The sequence below is a fragment of the Drosophila melanogaster genome, chromosome 3R (genome assembly GCF_000001215.4).
Source record: "Drosophila melanogaster chromosome 3R".
Taxonomy (NCBI): Eukaryota; Metazoa; Arthropoda; class Insecta; order Diptera; family Drosophilidae; genus Drosophila; species Drosophila melanogaster.
The window spans coordinates 10,021,635-10,042,951 of record NT_033777.3 but is presented as its reverse complement, the minus strand read 5'-3'; the positions used below and the strand labels follow the sequence as shown (position 1 = coordinate 10,042,951).

The 21,317-nt window shown below is 40.4% G+C and overlaps 2 protein-coding genes across 15 annotated transcripts in view; both read left to right on the top strand.

Moving 5' to 3' along the window:
* Positions 1-56: 56 nt before the first annotated feature.
* Mical (Molecule interacting with CasL) overlaps positions 57-21,317 on the top strand; it is a 41,342-nt gene continuing 20,081 nt past the window's right edge. For 6 of the 13 annotated variants that reach the window (NM_176443.2, NM_001316574.1, NM_176444.2 and 3 more), the window contains exons 1-4: positions 57-160; positions 954-980; positions 5,062-5,136; positions 15,571-15,622. The gene's annotated coding sequence lies outside the window, so the exon portion shown is untranslated. Of the gene's footprint in view, positions 161-953; positions 981-5,061; positions 5,137-15,570; positions 15,623-17,801; positions 17,938-21,101; positions 21,147-21,274; positions 21,307-21,317 lie in introns of those variants that run through there. The other 7 variants (NM_176445.2, NM_001144560.3, NM_176450.1 and 4 more) reach the window with 6 other exon arrangements.
* On the top strand, positions 17,802-20,107 carry CG31407 (uncharacterized protein). Of its 2 annotated transcripts, NM_001300336.1 has the most exons (2): positions 17,802-17,937; positions 19,466-20,107. In NM_001300336.1, the coding sequence occupies exon 2, from the start codon at positions 19,525-19,527 to the stop codon at positions 19,993-19,995; it is 471 nt and encodes a 156-aa protein (NP_001287265.1). In that variant the 5' UTR covers positions 17,802-17,937; positions 19,466-19,524; the 3' UTR covers positions 19,996-20,107. The 2 variants fall into 2 exon arrangements, with proteins under 2 accessions (NP_001287265.1, NP_731435.1); NM_169322.2 differs by lacking the exon at positions 17,802-17,937 and having other exon boundaries at positions 19,344-20,107.

The window sequence follows — 21,317 nt, the reverse complement described above, 5'->3', positions numbered from 1 at the left end:
ACCACTTTCCCGCCATGGTCACACCATCGGCTTATAGTTGCACTCCCGGCGCGGCCACACTGTTTATAGCCGTCGAGAACCGAGGAACGAACGTCGCGTTTTAAAAAACAAATCCCCAAACGACTCGGACGCGAGATCCAAGCGACTGGCGAGGAAAAGTGTAAGTGACGGGTGCAATTACGTGCCCCACGGTGCAGCCATGCCCGGATCTACCAGTGCGGTTATATAATGCGGATATAGTTATAGTTCTTAGCCCCTCGCGATACGATATCAAAAACAAAGGAACGAATAGGACCAACGCGTGTGTTCTGCTTTTCAGTTTTCGGTTCGTTTTCGATTTTTTTTCATTTTGCTGTCGTCGCCGCCGTGAATTCGAATATGTATGATTTTCTTCTATGGATCCGCGTGTCTGGAATATATTAATAAACATAAACAGTGAAGCCTCGTTCGTTCGTGTGTGTGGGGGCGGGTGTGCGTGAGCGTGAGTGCGAGTGTGTGTGTGGTTGTGCATCAGCATATTATTTATCTCACATATCATATCTTTCGACAAAATCGAAAAGATTCGAATGATTCATTCTTGTGGCAGCAGGACTCGCCGATTTGTGCACTAAACCGAAATGAAAGGCATATAGTTTTGCTGCACTTTCCATGTGTTTTTCGTGGTGTGTTTGTTTTATTGATTCCCACTTTCCCGTTCCCCGTTCTCCGTTTTCCGCCCAGTTTCCACTTCTTCCCCTCCGTACAACATTCATATTCGCGCCTGCCCCCACAACTTCGTTTCCGATTTGGTGTAAACAATAACGGCAACCGGTTTTCGCGTGCAACTTTATCTCCCTAATATCGCCATTCCTCTTATTCTTCTTCTCTTCCTCTGCTCACTTTTGTTTCGATTATAATCGCAATTTGCCGTTTTCAAAATGATATATGCAAACCCTTTCGAATAAATCAAACAGTTCCAACTGAATTTGTAAATTATCAAGGTGAGTCGCCAGCCGGGGATCAATAATGCTATATTATAAGATGAAGTGGAAGATTTGCATGTTTATGTAATCTTATCGGTATTTTATGTTAATTTTCTCACACATGTTGGGATTCATATATCTTAAGAGAGGTGTATTCATTTCATAAAACATTCTTTACTTGAGATTTGGTATATGAAAGTTAGTTATTCGTTTATTTTAACAATACTACAGGCAAACGATGTCTTCTAGGGTATGAAATGGTCCTATAGAAAGAAAGGTAGTTAGGTAGTAGTAGTGACGCTTAAAGATCCGTAAAGTTAAATGACTCTAAATCCCACAGCTTTGCTCCACTTCCATTCGTAATTCCAAAGCAAACCCATCACGGTTGCTCTTAGCCTTCGCACTAATGTGACTGGAGGATAAGAATAAATGTTTGCCCTTAAGAGGTGCTCAAAAGGCGTCAAAAAAAAAAAAAATAATAATAAGAATGGAAAAACTAGACCATAAACATAAATGCATTTCACAGCTGCCATTAGTGCACAACTTTTCACAATCGGCGAGAAAAACCAGCGCAAAAACCAAGTACGACAAAATGGAAATCCAGGGCATGCAAAAAGAAAATGAAACAGTGGCAAACTGCGGAAAAAGCCAAAGCCCAGGCGCAATGCACTCGGAAAATGGATGGAAAACCAACAAAGTTATTAGTTGAGGTGGGAATACCGCGGTTCCAAGATCGCGGGGAAATGCGAAGTCAAGTGTGGAAAAGCGCTCGCTGGGAAAAGCGTGACATAGTCAAAAGCAATGGGGGCGAAATTGGAGCAATTTGAGTCTGTGCAATGTGACATCATTGTAAGGGGCGTGACGGAGGGCGTGGCAGCAGCCGACAATGACAAGTGCCGAAGTTTTCCAAAAACAAAAGAAAGTCAAACAAGAAAGCAGGGAACATTATTGTCAAGTAAGCGAAAAGATTTGACATATTAGCCATGACATTATTTTAAAGAAATTCAGTAAATTACATGAAATATCTATCAAAGTAGATAATCAAATGATTGTTTTGAGATTATATACAGTGCTTAGTACATGAAGATAAAATAAGAATAAAATGATATATAGTGCTATTTGTAAACCCATTGTACGGGTTGAACTCTATGGAAATTACCAAGAGAGTCGCAATCACGAACATCCTCTGATAAGAATATAGCTGGAATAATCGCCATTCGTTGAACCCCCCAGTCACAAGAGCAATATATAGGAGCATTGACTTTTAAGATCGCGTTCTGATGTCGGTGCAATTTTCTTTACACCAATCAAGGCAGCCCAGAAAATGAAAATGTGATGGCGTCAAGTCATGACATTGCACTGGCAAAAGCACAAGAACAATGGGAAAGTACTCACCATTTGGATTCCAGTGGAAGAGCCAAACTTTTTGCTTGACTGAATAAATATTTCTGGTCCGATCTTTGGCATGGCCAAAAGTGTATTTAAATCCAGAGATAAGATAATAGGTGGAGCATTGCTATTTATAATAATCAACGCTGGGCTCTTTTATCACTTTCGAAGGTTGGAATGTTATTTTAAGCCTCAGCCTCGAGAAAAACACCTAATTTGGGCCCTAATTGGGGCCTCGTTTTTGTTGTTTTTTTTTTTCCCCCTTTTACTAAATATGTGGGATCAGAAAAATATAAATAATATGTATCTGTGTGCTAAATTTATTTAAATATTCTGCAATTAGCCAATCTATCATGAACTTAAAGTAAGGAATAGTTCCAATTAGAAAGTATAGATTACTTTCACATATTTTAACTGCTGTCACTCCTGTAAAACACTCCCATTTTTGTGCCCCCTTAAACCTTTGACTTTTGTTTGTGGAATGCCATAAAGTGCACTCTTTATGACCGCAATGCGTTTGCAACTGCAAGTGGAAGGCAGGGTCTTCGGTTCCTCATTTTGAGAAGCACTTGAAAAGCCATTAAACATTGCTCCAAACCCGACTCGAGTAGAATCCCCGTATCTGCCTTTCTTCCCCCAATTAACCCATAAATGGGAAATTGATATCGTTCAATGTTTTGCGTTGTGACAGTGATAAAATATCAGCCGAATTAGATAAACTTACGGTCAAGGACAAGTATCTTTTACACTCGTACTTCTATGTATTTGAAGTTTTTTCTTCAAGTTGAAAAGCGACAGAGTTAAGTTTTTCATCGCCAATGTGATTTCTTTTTTCTTTTTGGCATATGCCATTTGGGTTTTTGTTGGCCTTTCACATGATAGGCTTTTGTGTGCTATTTATCGCATTTTTATCGCCACTTTAATAACATATGCCATTCGGTCGGGAAAAATGGGTTTGTTGGGGAGTTTTGGGGCGTCAATTAGCTGTCGTCTGGGCCGGGCACTTTCACAATTTATCAAAAATACATCAAATACACACTGTTCGTTTTCAATTTCATGCTTTTTGTTGTCTGAGCTTTTCTTTCGCTCCGTCTCTTTTTTATTTTCATTTTATTTCACTTTAGAGGTGACAGGAGTTTCTTTATTAATTAAAAACGCGACAGACATCGCCGTCATCGCCGTGATGACCATGACCCAAGTGAATGAGCTCCTTTGTTGCGATGGCTGTTGTTTTTCGCTTTGTTATTTGTGCATTTTTCCATTGCAAAAGTTCGCTGATCCGGTGAATAAGATTCTGCTCTTGTCTATAATTCAGTTGAGACAACTAAGCACATACAACATGCTACTTTTGTTACGCCCGCCTTTGTGCCGGTGTGTTTGGGTTTTTAATTTGAGCCTCGATTTTCCAGTTTTACAGCCAGTGAGGCATTAACTTTGCTCATTTAGCCACTCGGTTTATTCACTCAGCCACTCACCCGTTCGCTTAGCTTCAGTCATCTATCCATCTATCGTTTAATCGGCCCTTCTGCCTTCTAGACCAAGTTTAGTTTAGGAGCCGGTTTGCGAGCTCTTAATATGATTAAGTTTTTACGCTTCGACAGCTTCTAGCACGGCTCACCTACCTTCGCTATATGTTTTCATACATATATACATAGGGGTTTGTTAGAAGCACCTACATTTGTTTACAAAACTGCACTTCATTTCCGAACTAGAAGTTTTCAATTTTCAAAGAAACCTAACTGGGAATGGGGCAAGCATTGGGGATTATCCCGAGTAATATAACTCCGTGGGGGTGTTTTATATCCACGAGTTCTTCGAATTTCGTGTCCTAATTCAATGTTATCTTTAGTACTTAATAGCAAGTTGAAACCAGATGCAAGTTAAAGTAATTCATATCTCAAAATACGCTATGGTATAAAGTTGAAGTTTACCATTAGTGCTTTATGTAATCAACTTTTGTGTTTCTATTTTTCTTGGGAAAACTGCAAGTGGTTTATTGACTAAACACCATTCGCGATTTATTGATTTGAATCGCCATGCAAACACCCCATTGCACTGGTTTCCCGTCTCTCAATTGAAATCATCCAAACAAATTGCATTTGCATGCTCGATTCCCCCGGAGTCAAAGCGAAGGCCAATTAATGGCAGTGAACAATACAATTTTCAATGAAAATTCAAAGTGCTGACAGGCGACAATGTTTGATCGCATCTGAAGGTCGTGGAATTGGCCAATGAACATAATATAAACAGATATTTCTAAATGGAGCCTCATGTCAGTGGCACTCTCAGAAATTCGACATTTCGCCCGGATGTGCCACCGTCTAAAATAAAAGCACCAATGTTCTGTGAACTTCTCGTTGTTTACAGATAAATTTGGGTATATTTATTTGTGCACCTTTTAAGTAATATATAGGTGGTAGAGAACCACATGAGTCAGTCTCCTTAATTATTTAAAAGAGTCAGGCATCGAAAGATGACGTATTTTGGCCATTGCCGAGATCTCAAATCAGAAGATCAACTAATATACTTATGCACTTAAAGAAATACTACTTTACACTTAATTTAAGTACACCTTTGCTCTTTAGTTGCTTGTAAGAACATAACTAACATCATTATGTAATGCTGCTCTTATTAAACCCCTTGGAACTAGTTCTTAAACCAATTACTAGTTATTAAATTTAATCAATACTTCTTCTTTTTTTCCTTTCAGTGAACTAAACAAATCATAATATATATATCGCCTTCCCAACACAAATGTTTTCTGCCAGCAAAATTGCTTGTTAAGGTGAGTTGTTTGAAATGTATAATTATATATTAAATTCATATGCGTATTAGTGTAGATTGGCATATGTCAGTGACTAAGAACGAAACAATTAATGGCCGATAATTGCTGTTGGACAAGAGAGACTTGCGTTTGTTCGCCATAACTACGACAGGCGATTTATTTGGAATGGATTAGATAAGACGTATAGAGTCTCTCGGCTAACAATGCAGCTGTACTAAAAGTTATGCAAAAGCAAAGAGTTTCCGTTTCCGCTGGTTAATATATTAATTGATTAATTCAATTATCGTTCTAAACTTTTGTACGTCACTTGTACCTGTATTTTTTGAGTTTTGTCCACCTGCACTGGCCCATCAATCTTGGCCAGCCAGCTCGACTGTCTCATAACCCTGCATCGTGCATTTTTAATTGGCGAACGCTGCTCGTCTTCTTCATATATTGGCCAATGGCCAACTGAAAAGGGCAAAGTTTATTGGGACAATAATAAAATCGAACTGGCAGAATCGGCAATCGGCGAGAATCGAGATGTGAGATTCGAGAAATCGAAACCCGGCAAGAACTATTTTTAATTACCCCACAGCATTGGGCTGTGACAGTTTCAGTTTCAGTTTCAATTTCTAGCTGCAGTTTTTCAATTTAATCTTAAATTAATCGGGGCACCACCCACATCACACCCCCATTTTCACGGCCCAAGGGCATCGGGGTATTGGTGGGGGGAAAAAAGAATTCTTAACAAGAAATGAAAATCTAAACATCGCCGAACAGTTTCGATAAACACGAGCCGAAAAATAATGAAAGGGGAAAACTTTCATCGGTGGAAAATTTGTGTAAAATTTATTCTGCCCACAGACTCTTCTTCTTCTATTTAGTTTTTTACTTTTTGTGGCGGCTGCTAATTTTAGCGTGAAGAAAGCTGATTGCATGGGGCATTTGTATTTCGGCTCTTCAATTGCCATTTCATTTATATTTTTAATTACGCAGAGCGATCTAGAGAGATCTCTCTTTCCACAGCGCCGCTTTTGTGGCTCTTTTATGTGCAATTAATTTAACAATTTGTCAAAAAAAAAAAAGAAAGAAACAACGACTATTTTCATCTGTTTCCATACATTATTTTGTAGTTACAATTTTATTTTAGTTGCTGCCGCTTTTTTGTTTTTTGTTTTTTTTTTTTTGCTGCCGGGGATTGTAATTAGCTTTGTGGTGGGTTTATTGAACTGTGGGCTCAACTCGCCGACTACAAACAAAACACACACTACACACATCGGACATGTTTATGCGTTTTCGAGCTATTTACGGCCAAAGGTCCCAGTCCCAAAAAATTATTGATGTTTCCATAGACATGTAGTTCATTGCCTTATGCTGAAAATTCTATGCTTCAGGTAGCTCTATGATAATATAGATTTTTTAAGCTTGAGGCAAACTGGTTTGCTGATCTAATAACTCCCACAAGCCGGTGATTATTATGTTTAATGTTTTGTGGCCAAAGCAATTTTAAATCAATTTCTGATTGCAAATTGCTATGATTAAGACCGTGTGGGTAGAGCAGTCATATAGTTTTGATTTGATTATGCAAACATATAAAATTTATTCATGAATCAAACACGAATATACCAAATCACTTTAATTTCTTTGTTCTATTTCTTCCAAATACCGCTGCAATTAAAATTTCCAAACATTGTAAAACAAACAAATCTATTATCACCTGCTGAAAAAATCAACAAGACGAACACTCGATTCAGCGAATACCATTTCCTTATCAACAACATGTGTAGTTTAATTTAATGATCGGCGCCTAGTACACCCATACCGCACTCGTCGTATAGGGGTTCCGTAGCCTTATAAGGTCTGCCCTGCCATCCGACCCACTCTCATTAGACGCTTATTGAAATGGAATCGTTCCGGGGCTGATAACGATTTGCGATTGGAAATCGAACTGCGTAAGGTGTCGATACGATAAGCACGTTCGCATTTGGAGCGTCCAAACCTTGACCAACTAAATTGGGGCTAATGAATCAGCTGATTGATCACGAATCGATCCTCCGATCCATATAAGGCAATGGAGTTTCGGTTTCGAAAGGTAGTTTCTTTTGCCGCCGCCGCATCGCTGCTTTTCCCAATCGGCAAACACAAATCCAATTATCAATCGGATCAATTGGAAAGTCGGGGCAAGTCGAGGCAACCGCACTCCAATAAACGGGGCGTGGCAATGCAATTAAGGATGGCAGAAGGGCGGATCGATTTGGGTTCCGTTAAGGAAAGCAAACCCCGCAGTTGAATTTGCACCGAGCGAAATTCCATGTACATCTAGGTGCATTTTATGGTTTATAGAAAATCTTTTACTTTATACCTACGAGAGAGCTCTTCTGATGGCTAGCATTTCTCATCTTTGGATGCTCCACTGCCCCTTGTTGTTAGGCCTAGGAAACAAGTTTATCCCACCCTCTCTCTCTCTCTCTCTCTCTCTCTCTCTCTTCGGGTGTCTACCCGTCTCTTTCGGCGTTTCTGGTTGCGCATGAATCACTTTTTGTTTTGGTCCGACTTTGCTTTGCTCAGTGCTTTGTCTTTTCGAAAGGTAACTAAACTATGTACACACAGTGCGGTACAGTTAAAGGGCATTGGGGATTCGGGATTCGGGGATTGGGGGATCCCATGGGGCGGGGATCGGAGAAATTGAGTTTATGACGTTTGCACTTAACCCCCAGTGGAAAACATGGCACAGTTATCATTCGTTAGCTTTCGGCCCAGCAGCGGAAGTTTGTCGGTCGAGCGTGAATCGATTCACGCAGCTCGACCGGCATTCGTCACCAATTCATTCATTCATTCATTTGGTCGGCAGTCAGTCAGTCAGCTAATGGAATTCGGTGTTTCTGTATTGTTACTATTTCGAATTTATTTACTGCTTGATTGCATTGCCAGCGGATATTGGCAATGCAACTGGGAGAATTGTAAAGGCCCACCCAGAAACCACAAAATACCCTAGTGACGTTTTGGGCCATGGAGAAAAAGCATTTTTAGTCCTTAATTTAATTTCGAATATTGATATATGGTTTCATCAATTTAGCTACAGATAAGTGCATTTAATGAAATCGAACAAATTCGACAGTTCATATTATTAAATTTTGTACACCAAAAATATCATCTAAAGTTGTCTGCATAACATTATCTTTTGCCCTATATTCACATTAATTTGCTTTACTTTTTAATGGCTTTGGCAAAAGTGTTTTCATAAAATTTAATAATTAAAAGCGAAAGAGAATTTAAAATGTGGAGCCGTCACTGGTTCACGGTCAACTCGTGCGCCTAATGACAGCCAACGATTTCAGGCGCATAATTATGCCAGCAAAAACACAAAAAAAAGCCACTAGTAACCACTGCAAACAATTGTTTCATTTACATTGTGCATAGTCATGGAATCTGGTCAATGAATCGCACCGAAATGCTTCTTATGGCAAAAAATATAAAAAGAGAGAAAATAATCCGAAATTGCCCAGAGCACGCCAACACACGCTCCACAAAAAACCAAGAAGTCTGCACACGCGATGGCAAAATCTCGTATGGAATATACTATGGATAAATGCCACGCCCACGCCCGAACAAGGCTTATAATGGCCACATTTATTAACCACAAAGTAGCGCCAAGCCAGACGCACAAATATGGCCAAAACCAGCACAACTCATGTGGGCAGGTGTAGTGACATTGTTCATCCAGTGTCTGGCTGAAAGCGTTGGTGGCTGGTGAGCGCCAAAAGTTAACCATTATTAACAGTTTATTAAAAACAACTCAAGGGGCCAAGGTAAATAAAAAGCAAAGAGAGGTGGCTAAGCCGAAGCACGTGCTGCCGCAAAGTGGGCAAAAAAAAAGAGCATACAAAATAGAAAACATAAAAGAGTAGTAATCAGTTAATACTTTGAGGTATTTGATGTTATTACATATGAAGGAATGAAGTCTGAAGTAAACATCTAACAACCTTAAGAGTCTAAAATAATTTTAAAGTTTCGTACTACCACTGTCATCTATTTCTGCAGCAACTCTTTGTAAGCTACACCACTTTTTCCTAACCATCCCCGCCAGCTTGCAACATTGTACAACGTGTCGTATGAGTAATGCGAGGCATTTAGAAAGCGAAACTTCGCCACTACAAAGAGCAGCATTCCTGAGCAAATTGTAAATGTTAAGTGAGAGCCGTAGCATCTAACAAGATTCTTTACGCACACACGTACCAAAAAAGTGAAAGAGACGGGTAGATGGGCGGGTAGACAGAGTCGACGCTATTTATCGATTTCGGTTTCATGCTAAACTTGTTGCTCTCAGCGCTAGCAAATCAATTACGCAACCTTACTCTCAAGCGATTATATATTTAAATGAAAACATTTCATGGCAGTCAATTTGATAAGTGGAAAAGCGCTCATCAATCCGTCAGTCAGTCGCTCCATCAAGCTGTCAAGACACAGAACTTTCCACAATATTTCATCTAGATGAAAGTTCACTGACTTTGGCTGTTCGACGAACACAAAAAAAAAAGAATTTTTGACCCAAAAAAAAAAAAAAATCGGAAAATGTGCGTTGATGCGCAGTGGATGTGACGCGGACTGTCAACGGAATATATATCTACTATATAATAAGAATAACCACGCGAAACATAATGGTACACAAAAAAATAAATGGGAGTGAGACTTTGATCGGGTTCCTCCTGCTGTCGTATAGCTTTGAACCACCACTTTCAAAGCAAATTGAACCACATGCACAGGATTACTCCCAAATTAATTGTATTTAACAAGTCCACAAGATATTTTAGGTTTAACATACATACATTATGGTTTTATATGAAGCTGTATATTTTTCCCTGTGTAGTGATTGCCGTAATGATGATGGGAATTATGAGGCTGCTGATTAGATGGGCAGTCCCGCCGAATGAAATGAAACTTTATCGGATTAAATTTATGACAATTTTATGGACAGTGGTCGAGTGGCTGAGCAGTTTGCTGTGGGTTGAATCAGTTACAGTGGGGCAATCAAAATTCCTTTCGGAACGCATGCTTACTCCCGATCGTTTGGGCAACTTCCTTAAAGTTTATGGCGTGTTGCATGCCTCAAACTTCCCGAGGCATGAACGCAGAGTGTGCGTGGAGCCACTGGGGGATGTGTGTACTATTCAATGTGTGCCCCACATTATGTGTGGCTCGACCAGATCGCTGCCAGACCTCGCTGCGTTTTTCATTTCTCCTCTAGAGCTGCTTGACAGTCCATCCGACTGACTGACTGACTGGCTGAATGCCTGTCGTGTGCTCACTCAATTAGCGCTCAGAGGACCGAAACTGCAACAGAAACTGACTGAAAAGTGTAGCAAATGCAGCTACGCGATTGCATCGGCCCGAGGATTGTGCAAATATTTGCGCGTTAAAACAAACTGCAAATGAAATTGTCTAACAACAGGCCTCGAATAAGTATGCTCGAAACGCTCCACACAATTGCCGGGCGGCTTCTGCTGCGGGTGAGGCTGTTGCAATGAAAATGCCAGCGGACAAAGAAATCGAATCAAAATAACAGCAGCGGCGAAAAAATGCTAAATTATAAATAAAATCGATTGTAAAAATAGTTGCAAATGCACTTTAAAACGGATGGCTTTGCTCGGTTGGCTTAGCTTTCGATTTGGATTGTATTTCGTCAGCACATCTTGAAGGTATGCCGATTGCTCATGCGCCCCGTTGTACACTCCTATTAAAACTTATCTATACATTTTATGGTTCTCAGTGTTTTGAGTACACCGAGTAAATAATCACCTAATCGCTTAGCAAATTAGCGACTTAATAGTCATCATTAATTGGTACATGCAATACTGTTGTCATCGCAGAACTCCCAGCCAGCTGTGTTTTATGTATGAATTACGAATATTACTCATACGCCGGGTGTGCGGCTGAGATTTAAAGACAATTCCAAGGAAAACCTGATTAGATAAGCAATGTAATTAGCCATTGTAGAAGCTCTTCCCCAATTAAATATAAATCATTTGTTTTCCTTGAGAAAAGTGGGGTATATTAATATGGAGCAAATACGCTCTAATTCTTCAAAAAAAAAAGTGTGGAAAGTGAGACATCTGCTAACTGATTGCCTTATGCTCGAATATTCATCACACCCAAGTGTCAATTGCCATGCCAATTAATACCGAAATGGCAGTTGGGGGTGGCAGCGGACAAACAAACACGTTTGGCAAACAAATAAACACGCAGCTGGCTAAGATACAACATATTGGCAAGGCGAAATGGAATGGAAATCGAAATCCCGACCACTTGACACTTTGTTTGTTTTCGTTACCAATAAATGTTTGCCCATTGTTGTGGGGCTGCGATCAGCGCCCCTGGAAATGCCGCACATGGCGATATCACCTCGCTTTTCCAATGAAAACGCGATTCCGACTCCGTCGACGACGAGTCCAATTTTGGGCACTCACTTTCCTGTCCGGACATTTTCGCATCCGCTGGCCATATGCGCTGGGAAATTCGTTTTTTTTTTTCTTTGTTTGTCTCAGCCTCTTGGCAGGCCGACATTTAGCCAAGGATGTTTTGCATTGCAATAGCAATTCATCAACACCAACAGATTTGTCATGCGACAGACGCATAATTAAATACTTTCACCTGTGCGCCGGCAACTTTGTACGTGCATTCATTCATACACCTGCAACCGCGGCAGCAGCAGATTAAGATGCAGATACTTTTGCAACATTTTCATGGCCAACTTGAAGACTAAGGTGGCTGGGGAGGCAATGCACTAAAAATAGGCGCATTGCCTTTGCGAGAGACACATTTTCCTAAGAGCCGCCGCACTTTTCTTCACGCACGCTCAAAGAGGCATCAGATGGCAAAAAGCGAAAAAAGTCAGGGACAGGTGACATCGAGGTGGTCAGGAGTAAAATTCGCAGTGCGTGCAAATCGCAATTTCTCGCCACGGGCCTTGGCACTCGTGGCGTCGCCTTTCTGTGTCCACTTTCTGCGTGAGTGGTCCTAAAACATCACTAAGAAAAGAGCTTCAAGTGCATATGATACCGTCACAAATGACTTTATAGTGCTACTGAACTTAGTTTAGTCAAGAAACTATGTGTTGTTGGATATCTTTTGGAATAGTCAGCCTTGGGATTGATAAATTTTTAAGAACTGCAATAAAATAGGTTGAAAAAGGTTTGAATAAAAATATATGTTGTTTATATTAAAACCATTTCTTTAATAATGTAGTTCCTGAATCTTAAAAAAAGTAAATGCGTTTAGTCTTTGGACTTTTTAACTAAAACGCATGCTGCCATTGCGAGTTGTTGGATTTTGTTTGAGGTCAGAAGCGCTTTGAAGAAGCTGCATCCTTGAATGGCGTTTGTTTAGACGGAGTGTTTACACTAAAGTCGAAGACCCAGCCTGTCGCCATCTGTGTGTGTGTGTGTGCTTGTGCATCGGGTGGGCCCGTATCTTTCAGATTGCAGAACTGCACCGCTGGCAGATACATTTTCTTATTTTCCCGTTATTTTTAAACAAAGTACACGACCCAAACTCTCTGCGTTGGCAGTGCAACCATCTCGATATGTGTACGTTTTCATGTGCTTGTTTATTTTTTCTGTGGCGCATTTGTTTGTTGGCTCCGCTGCGCCTTTGTGCATCTATGGGATACTCAGTGGTGAGCGGAGAAAAGAAAATTGAATATTGTGTTTGACACGGCCCTACATTTGACACAAAAGCGCTGAGATGCGGCAATGAACTCTGCTCAATGAAAGTGCAATTAAGTGCAGGCAATCGCTAATTACATTTATCGCTCACATGTTAATTATGCTGCGGTGGGGTGAAAATGGGCGTCACTGGCTGATGTAGTGAATTTGCGAGGGGAAGATTGTAGTCTCGATCTCTCGGGAGGTCAATGATATAACCGATGATTAACTGCCGGCATTGTGGCTGCCAGTCTTTCTTTTGAATCCATGGCATCGCAGTGCGGCTAAAGGTCAGGTCACCTATCTATCTTGCCAGCTCGAAACGATGCCGTATCTCAGATGGGTCATCTACAGATACGTAGATACTTTATCTCTTTTGCTTGGTTTTTCGCTTGTTTGGTTTATAACACGCCATAACACTACACAGCTTGCCGCTGCCGTATTGTCAACGGGTTAAACTACGTTATAAATCTGGTAAAGTATTCCTCACAGTAGGAGTAGATTGCAAAAAGGGATTAGCGTAGAACGAAACGGAAAGTGAAGCACATTTGTGACTAACTTATACATAGTTAGCTGAACGCTATATGCTATAAACATAAAGGTTGTTTTATTGCATTCTTTGGGGGCTTCTTATATATGTGATAATACTAAAGTCAAACAAGGAATTTTCTGTTCCAAGTATTAATTTCCTGAACCATTATTAATTTTTAATATCTAACTGCCTCTTGTTATTCGTTCAAAATATGCAAAACGCTTTTCGTATCCATTACACTAACAAAGAACAAACATCATCAAATTTGCCTATCTATGTACAAAATTTGTAAAACAATTTTGGGTGCGGTCGAGCGTGATGAATAGAATTTTTGTGGCCACAAGCACAAATTCATTTATTGGGCCCAAATTCGACATGCCAAAGCTTCGAGTTATAGGCCAACTGTAGGAGCCACGAAAACGGCAATGTGGGGAAAAGTCGGCGGCGCAACTAGTGAAAGCGCCAAAATCCAGTAACAACAACATTTTCCTTAAGGCTCGAGACTTGGGGCCAACCAGCCTGCAATCATATTTCACCTTAGCCTGGCCAACAGTTTGCTGCACTTGTCGTAGTAGTTTTTGTTGTTGTTGTTGCTGTTGCCGCTGCAGCGGTGGCTATAAAAATAACTGAATAACCGAACACTTGCCGTTGCACACTTGGCCAAGTTTGGCAACTTTTGACGGCTGCTGCTGCAACCAACCAACCAGGCAACCAAACCAGCTAACAAAAAAAACGAAAACGAACTGCGATGTGGCCGTTGTTATTGTTTGCATACTAGCATTTGTGGCCAGTTTTTTCCTTTTTTTTTTATTATGGTTCGGTCTATCCCCATTGGCAACATTTAATTTCATTCATTGCAGGCAGCGGCAAACGGCAGCCGCCAAAAAGTCGAAAAACCGCCAAAAAGGAGGCACAAACTTCTGATTTATTACGACCACCATCAATTTTCCGTTAACTTGAGCTGAAGGTATAAACCTTTTTTTGGGTAATAATGTTTTTAAAGTAGTAGTATTATCAAATCTCGTTTAGCAAGGAATAAATTATGAATTTTTCTGTAATGATAACATTTTCTTCTATAAGTATTAATATTTTTTTTTTTACTTTTTATGAAAGGGCATTTCTTTATTACTAACTCGACTGCAAATTTCTCCAATTCTGCGTCTGTGCGGTTGGCCACGTGATTTTCTGTTTTGGGTTTTCTATTTTTTGGCCATTTCCTTTTCGAATTGTCTGTGGCCTGTTTTGGCTGGGGATACTCGGCATTTTCCGCTGGGGACCGTAGTAGTAGTAGTATACCCCAAGTGTTTTATTCATCGTCAGTCGTCGTCTAGCGTCATCGTCTTCGTCTCCACTGAGTTTAATGCCATTTTCGTGCCTGGGCTGTTGCTTTGAATAAATGCCCATTCGTACGTACTTTTTGCCAACTCGTTGCAGTTTTAACTGCTCGCGAGGGTCTGGAGTCCGGTGCGAAATTCACAAGGAATGGAGATGGGGGATTGGGTGGAATGGGGGCTTGGAGCTGGGCAACCGACAGCCGAAAAGGATGTGGTAATTGCCATGTGGTAGCCAACGTTACCTAAGCAGGTGTTTACGTCTGCGATTTTGTTTGTTTACCTTGTCTGCAATTGCAATTGAACATGCAATAAATAGTTCTTGCAATCTGTCGCATTCAATCTCGTTTCGGTGCGGAACTTGCCCATATTTCGCATTTAATATGCGGGTATATTCAGTTGGTCTTTAGCTCACTTTTATTTGCAGACAATCATAATGAAATTTTAATTACTCTGCTAGGCATAAGAAATAATTTGAAATGCTTCAGATGTATTCTATATATTAAAGATATTTTCCCAAATGGCGTAATGTCTCTCAAGTGTATTTAGCACATCGGTTCGCATTGCCAAACCCAGATGTTTAGTATTTTACATAGTTCGTTGTCTTGGTGGCCCACGCGACTCACAGACACAATCTGAAATCCATCATAAGCCCAAAGACATTTATAAATTGGTTTTCAGTTGTTGTTGGCACTGGATGCTTTCTGAAATATTCGCACAGCCCACATGATTATAATGAAGGCCCCGATATCTTTAATTGGCCTCAACATTGAAATGTCAATCCAGTTGGTGGCATAATTGTAGACAATAAATTTAACCCTATGCTATGCGAAATGCATTTGAACTCGACTCGTTCTAAATATATATCATATATTTCCTTTGCTTCCAGTTAATGCTGCATATATGACAGGCCCACACGACATCGACAGCGACTGAGACAAGTAAGTTGAGTGTGCAATTAAACCACGCAAAAAAAAAAAAAAAACTAGAATATTTATGTAAATTTTTTGCACATTTTGTTGTTTATTAAATTTGTTTCTCCACGAGGAGAACTTTGTCCGGGCGTGACCCCAATCCCAGTTGTAACGGAGCAACTGGAGCGGAGTGAGAGGGCGGATTGAGGAGTGGGGCGTGGGGCGTGGCACGCCTACTTTAGTTTCTTCTCTTTTTTTCCTGTGCAGGCGGCATATATATTTTATTAAATTTAACATGGCCTGCAGTATGCAGGAAGTAAGGCCCACGGACGAAAATGTGCCATTTCTTTATATTATTTATACAATCGGCCTGTAACTTTGCCAGCTATAGTTGGCTAACATCCATACCATTCTGCAACATATTCTCTTAAAACGAACAATGGTTATAAAAAGTCACCACTGCGAATGATGTCAACGGAATGTTTCAAAAGGATTATCCACAAAAGGAAGCTGCTCTGCCGCAAGGATATTGAATTGGAGAACAACCACCTACTTTCTCCTTCTTTTTTCCCTCCAGCGATGATGTCATTTGAAGTCATAAAATTGATTTTCCATTTAAAATCGTTTTACAAGAGATTTTGCTTGCTTAGGGAGCAAAAAACGAACCGAAATCGAGGAGTAAACACTCAGAATCAATTAATTCGCTATTTGTATATGTATGTATAAATTTATTTATATGTTTGTGCGAAAAAGTTGAAGGCGCCTCGCAGATTTTCCCCGCATCTCCTTCAATCGCGATGATGGGCAAATGTTTGGCTCGTGGCTGCGAGTTGGCCAACCGCATCGTTTGCTGACCCAATTTTGTTTGGCTAAGAATAGCGAAAAATGTTTAAACGAATGCTGCTGTCTATTCGAATATCTTTCTGCCTCGGATTACACTTGATGCTGCAGCACTGTGCGTTAAACTCTTTGCCAAAGGATAGACAAAATTACTTGTCTCTTGCAGCACACAAAGTTCGTAGCGTTTAATCGAACTAGAGAATTGCGAAAGTGAAATATGGTCACAGGGTGTCCCGATATATTCGATACTTAATTGCAATATCGTGAGTTAAGCTGCTCTGTCAGCGCTTTGACCATATCCCACTAATTAAACGTAATTTATTTAGCCACGTCCGTTAGTGCCAAATAAAATACGGTAACAAATTTATAACAATGCCGCAATTTTAAGTTTTGGCTGCCAACCAAAAAGTTGCCGACAAGATTTATTCAATCAAATCTATTTTCATTGTTTCTACACTTGTCACATCTTGTTGTAATTGTGAAAACCAGCCAAAAGGTATAGAAAAGCGCCACAGGCGCGTCTTTTAATTGTCACACTTGGCCGAATGATTTCTTTATTTAATTTTATATTTTTTTTTTCCCGCCAGCAGTGAGTGCCCCTAATCCCCAAAGTAAAAATTCGATGGCGCTTCCGCATTGTGGTTCGTGTTGCTCAAATGTCTGCTTGGTTTGGTGTTCATAAATCAATTTGCTGCAATTTCAACAATTTTCGCTCGTCTGCGAGGCTGTCGATCAATTGGCATAGGAACCAAAATTAGAAAACAACGAACGCAAATCAATCAAGCGGCTGTCTATTTGCATATTTTTTTATGCCCCAGCTGTATTCATTCGGCAAGAGTTCTGAAGCGCCTAGGTGCTAAGCAGATCGATTTGAAATTAAGACGTTTATCAGTTCAAAATATAAAATGCAGCACCAATCGAAATTTTCCATTCGGTTACTATAGAAAATAATTTCCATAACTTCTGAAAACTCTTCACGTTTCAGTGACATATTTCTATTTACAATTGTCACATAAAGGCGAACGAATAAAATAAGAAAGATATATTCAAATTACGTGACTTTCATGCCCAAGTCGGAAAGCATTCTTCTTCTTGGTTTTGTTATTAGAAAGTGCCCAAGAATGAGCTTTCTTATCGATGAGTGATAATAAACAAAACTTGCATGTAGATACAGTATCTATAAATCTATAATTAGAGCTGCCTTTATGATGTTTTGTGTATATCAAAAGTGTGCGACGAACTTCTCACATTGTGGGGGTGGTTTGAATGTTCCTGGCTTTTGTGTACCTGGCCGGACTCATTGTATCTTTGTCATCTGTTGTTACAGAAATGCCTTAAAAATGATCCCAGGCAGTGGCGTAGCTTCATTACCGATCAAGTGGCTCTGCATCTCGCAACGAATCGTTCCGAATAAAAAATTAAATAAATAAACACAAAAAATTGTGATATAAGCGATAAATATTGTGATAATTCGGACAAACGTGTCAATTGCATTGCATCAGGTGAGCATATGATATGGACAAAAACAAACTGCGGAAGAAATAACAAAAATTTGAACAAAATTAATTATTTTGTTTATGAATGGGACTACGAGATGATGTTGGTGTTTCGAATATTTGTTATAAATTTCCTGGCCATTGGCCAAGTTTGCACAAGGAAACGAAAGAGAAATTTCAACATTTCAAACTGAAATGGTTCATTTTGTTCTCGGGAACCTTGATCTTGTACGGCAGCCATGTGCAACACTTTATAAACTATGAATTCATTCGTTTACGCAAAGTCCACAATTTTGGTTTTATTTCTGAATTTATGAGTAATTAAGCTGTAGATATGGTGGGATATTTTCGGGCCACCCTCGAATAGTATTCGAAGATGAGTCATTCATCTCACCCCCAGTTGGCGAAAAGAAAAACCTGCTGCAGTTCACCCTCGCCGGTTGTTTTGATACCCTACCCATTCCTAAAGTTTCGGCTGATTTTAATTTCCCTCCCTGCCCCAACAAACTTCGCGTTGTGGCGACTTTTGGTAGATAAAGCAGCCAACACAAAAATCGATAAGCGCTCAACTTTTCATTTTCTTTCGACTTTAATTTTCGTATTTCATCTCATACGACCACCCAACAACACCCCCTTTCTTTTGGCGCAATGACATAATGTGGTGTGTGCCCAATGTGACCCACAAGGCTTTTGATTAACCCGGACAAACAATGAGCGAAAAAATACCGATAACTACACGGAACGAAAGATATGCTTAGTTTTTGATGTGATGAAAAATCGCATATGGTACATCAATTGAGAATTTGTACCATCAGATGCCCCATTTTAAAAGTCCCCTTAATTTTTTCCCTCAGTGTAGAGAGTGGTAGCGGATGACAGTCGAGCTGTCGCCAATTGCGTGACCCACCGCCTCTTTCCTGTCCGCAATGTGGGCGTGGTTGGGGGGCATGGAGGCAGCTCTTTTTTATGAGTTTGTTGGCGCCAATCGCATTTGGGTCCCAAACTTTAATAGACGATGAGACAACAAAAAATTGGAACCGCCTTTCGGCATTGGATATGGGATTTCCTGCCTTGTGTGTGGGTTGGTGTAGAATAATTTGTCAAGGATGAAATCTATGCAAAAAGGGAACCTTTTTTTTTTTGCAATACCGTTTCCCAAAACTCGTAAACAAAGAAAGCTTTCTTATTATTCTCTATTAAAGAGCTCAGTACCATACAAATTTATTCTATTTATTCCATTGTTCAATTTGACAACTGATTTAATAAGGGGATGATATGATGATACATCTTTTGAAATAGCATGATGATCCCAAGAAATTTTACCTTTATCCAAACAGTAGATCCTAGTAACCCCCTCGTCTCATCTCCAACCACAAAATTCATTGCCATTGTATTTAGTGTGTTTCAAACTTCCGATCAAACTACATATTCATTGTCTCTATCGACCAAAATATTTCGATTTCCCTTTTCCCTGGCGAGGCAAAACCAAAGCCGTTGAAAAATTCATTGTTAATTTTTTTTTCAATACCAAAAGCAAGAATCTAGGTAGTAGAAAGGGAGGCGCAGCGTCGCCATCCAGTCGCGTAATTCAGAATGATTCCCACTAATCTGGGCAGACAGAATGGGGCTCTGGTGTTGGAAGTGTTGAAGGTGCTGGGTCGCCCGGCGACCAGTTACGAGGTGGCGGAAAGAGTGGCCGACGTCTACAGGCTGCCGCTGCACCGCATCCGTCCCGTGGTCACCGACGTCCTGGAGGCAGGATCACGACATGGATTCTTTAGCAGCCTCAATGGCCATTATTCGGTGGTGCAGCCGGTTGTGGAGCAACTGGGACGGGATATAGACCAGTATGCAGCCGATATACTGGCGGGATATAGTTGCGAGGGTTCTCTGCCCAAGATGTCGACCCTGATGCTCAAGCTACAGCAACTGGACGGGTCTCCGCCCATGATGACGGGGATCAGGTATCCCCGAGTGAGCTCGGGGGAGCAACGCGAACACATGCCCTCCGGCGATGTGTCCTTGGACGCCCGTCTCATGCTGCCCTTTCCTCGAGTACTATGAAAATTCTCCATCTCTCAAATTGTATCAGACAGTGAACTGTTTTGTGGTTTGTGCAACAGAAAAAATCTCGGGTTCAATAAAGTCGAGGCAACGGCTTCGAATTTGGATCAAGATTATTTTTTAGAAAGGATTTTATAAACAATTTATTTTTGTGGGTTTCCAATCTTTTCTCATCCGAATTGTTTAATATCCGATTGAAATCCTTAAAAGCTTGGTTAACCCCGATAAAAGTTATTCCTAATGATGTCGAGGCAACGGCTTCGAATTTGGACCAAATTATTTTTTTGAAAGAATTTTATAAACAAATTATTTTTATGGGTTTCCAATCTTTTCTCATCCTAATTGTTTAATATCCGATTGAAATCCTTAAAAGCTTGGTTAACCCCGATAAACGTTATTCCTAATGATGTCCCTGAAAATGGGTCAGTGACTTGCCCAGTTTGTTCTCAGGTTATCCCAGAGGCTATTGTCCTTTATGCGAGTGAGTGAATGAGGGACATTCACATTCAGAAACGCACTCACAAAGAACAAACAGCTGCGGTCTTGTGGCTTACTTTTTCCCCCCATTTGCCCCGGACGCAAATGGCACTCCACTTCAGGATTCCCACCTTGCAGCTCCCACTTGGCAGTTCCCAGTTCTCGGCTCTCGGTTCTCAAGCTCTCAGTTCCCTACTGTCCATTGTCAGGTTGTTGCCTGTCTAGGCGGATCCAAACAGAAGTTCAAACTCGAGTGGCAGCTTTTACCGGCTCATTTGCCTTTGGCTTTTGTCTGGCTCACTTGTCAGCACTCAAAGGCTATTCCAATTATAGTCCGCAGTCGAATGAAATAGGTGCGCACAAAATGCTCTACTTGAGTTCAAAGGGGTTTAATTGGCTATTGGGATTTTTCATGATTTATGAGAGGGTTCAAGCCAATCGGTTTCAAGGGTATTCAAAGGTTGAGTTTTCCCTGGGAAGATTTCCTTCCTGCTCTCCGCTGCTTTGTTCAACGGTTTTTTTTATTATCGCTGGACCTCAGAATGAGTAATTCTTACTGATTTTCTGATTCAATTAATTGAAGTATAAAAGTATAATGCTGTGCCGAGATTTCAGTTGTCATTTGAATCCAAAAGCAAAACAAAAAGCAGAGCAAACAAGCAAGATGATGACAAGTTCAGTTTAAAAGCTCTTTGTTAGTTCCCCGGGTGGAAAAGTAAAAAAGTCTGAAAGGGGATGTGTTTCTTTCCGCTTTCCGGGAATATTTAAAAAGTAAAACTTGTATTTTGTTTACATTTACATGCGAAGCAGTCCTTTCTGAGTAAACATGCAATGGTTCGTTGACT

What these genes read in the sequence shown, in the direction of transcription:
- CG31407 (NM_001300336.1), top strand. Translation starts at nt 19,525, where the DNA reads ATGATTCCCACTAATCTGGGCAGACAGAATGGGGCTCTGGTGTTGGAA.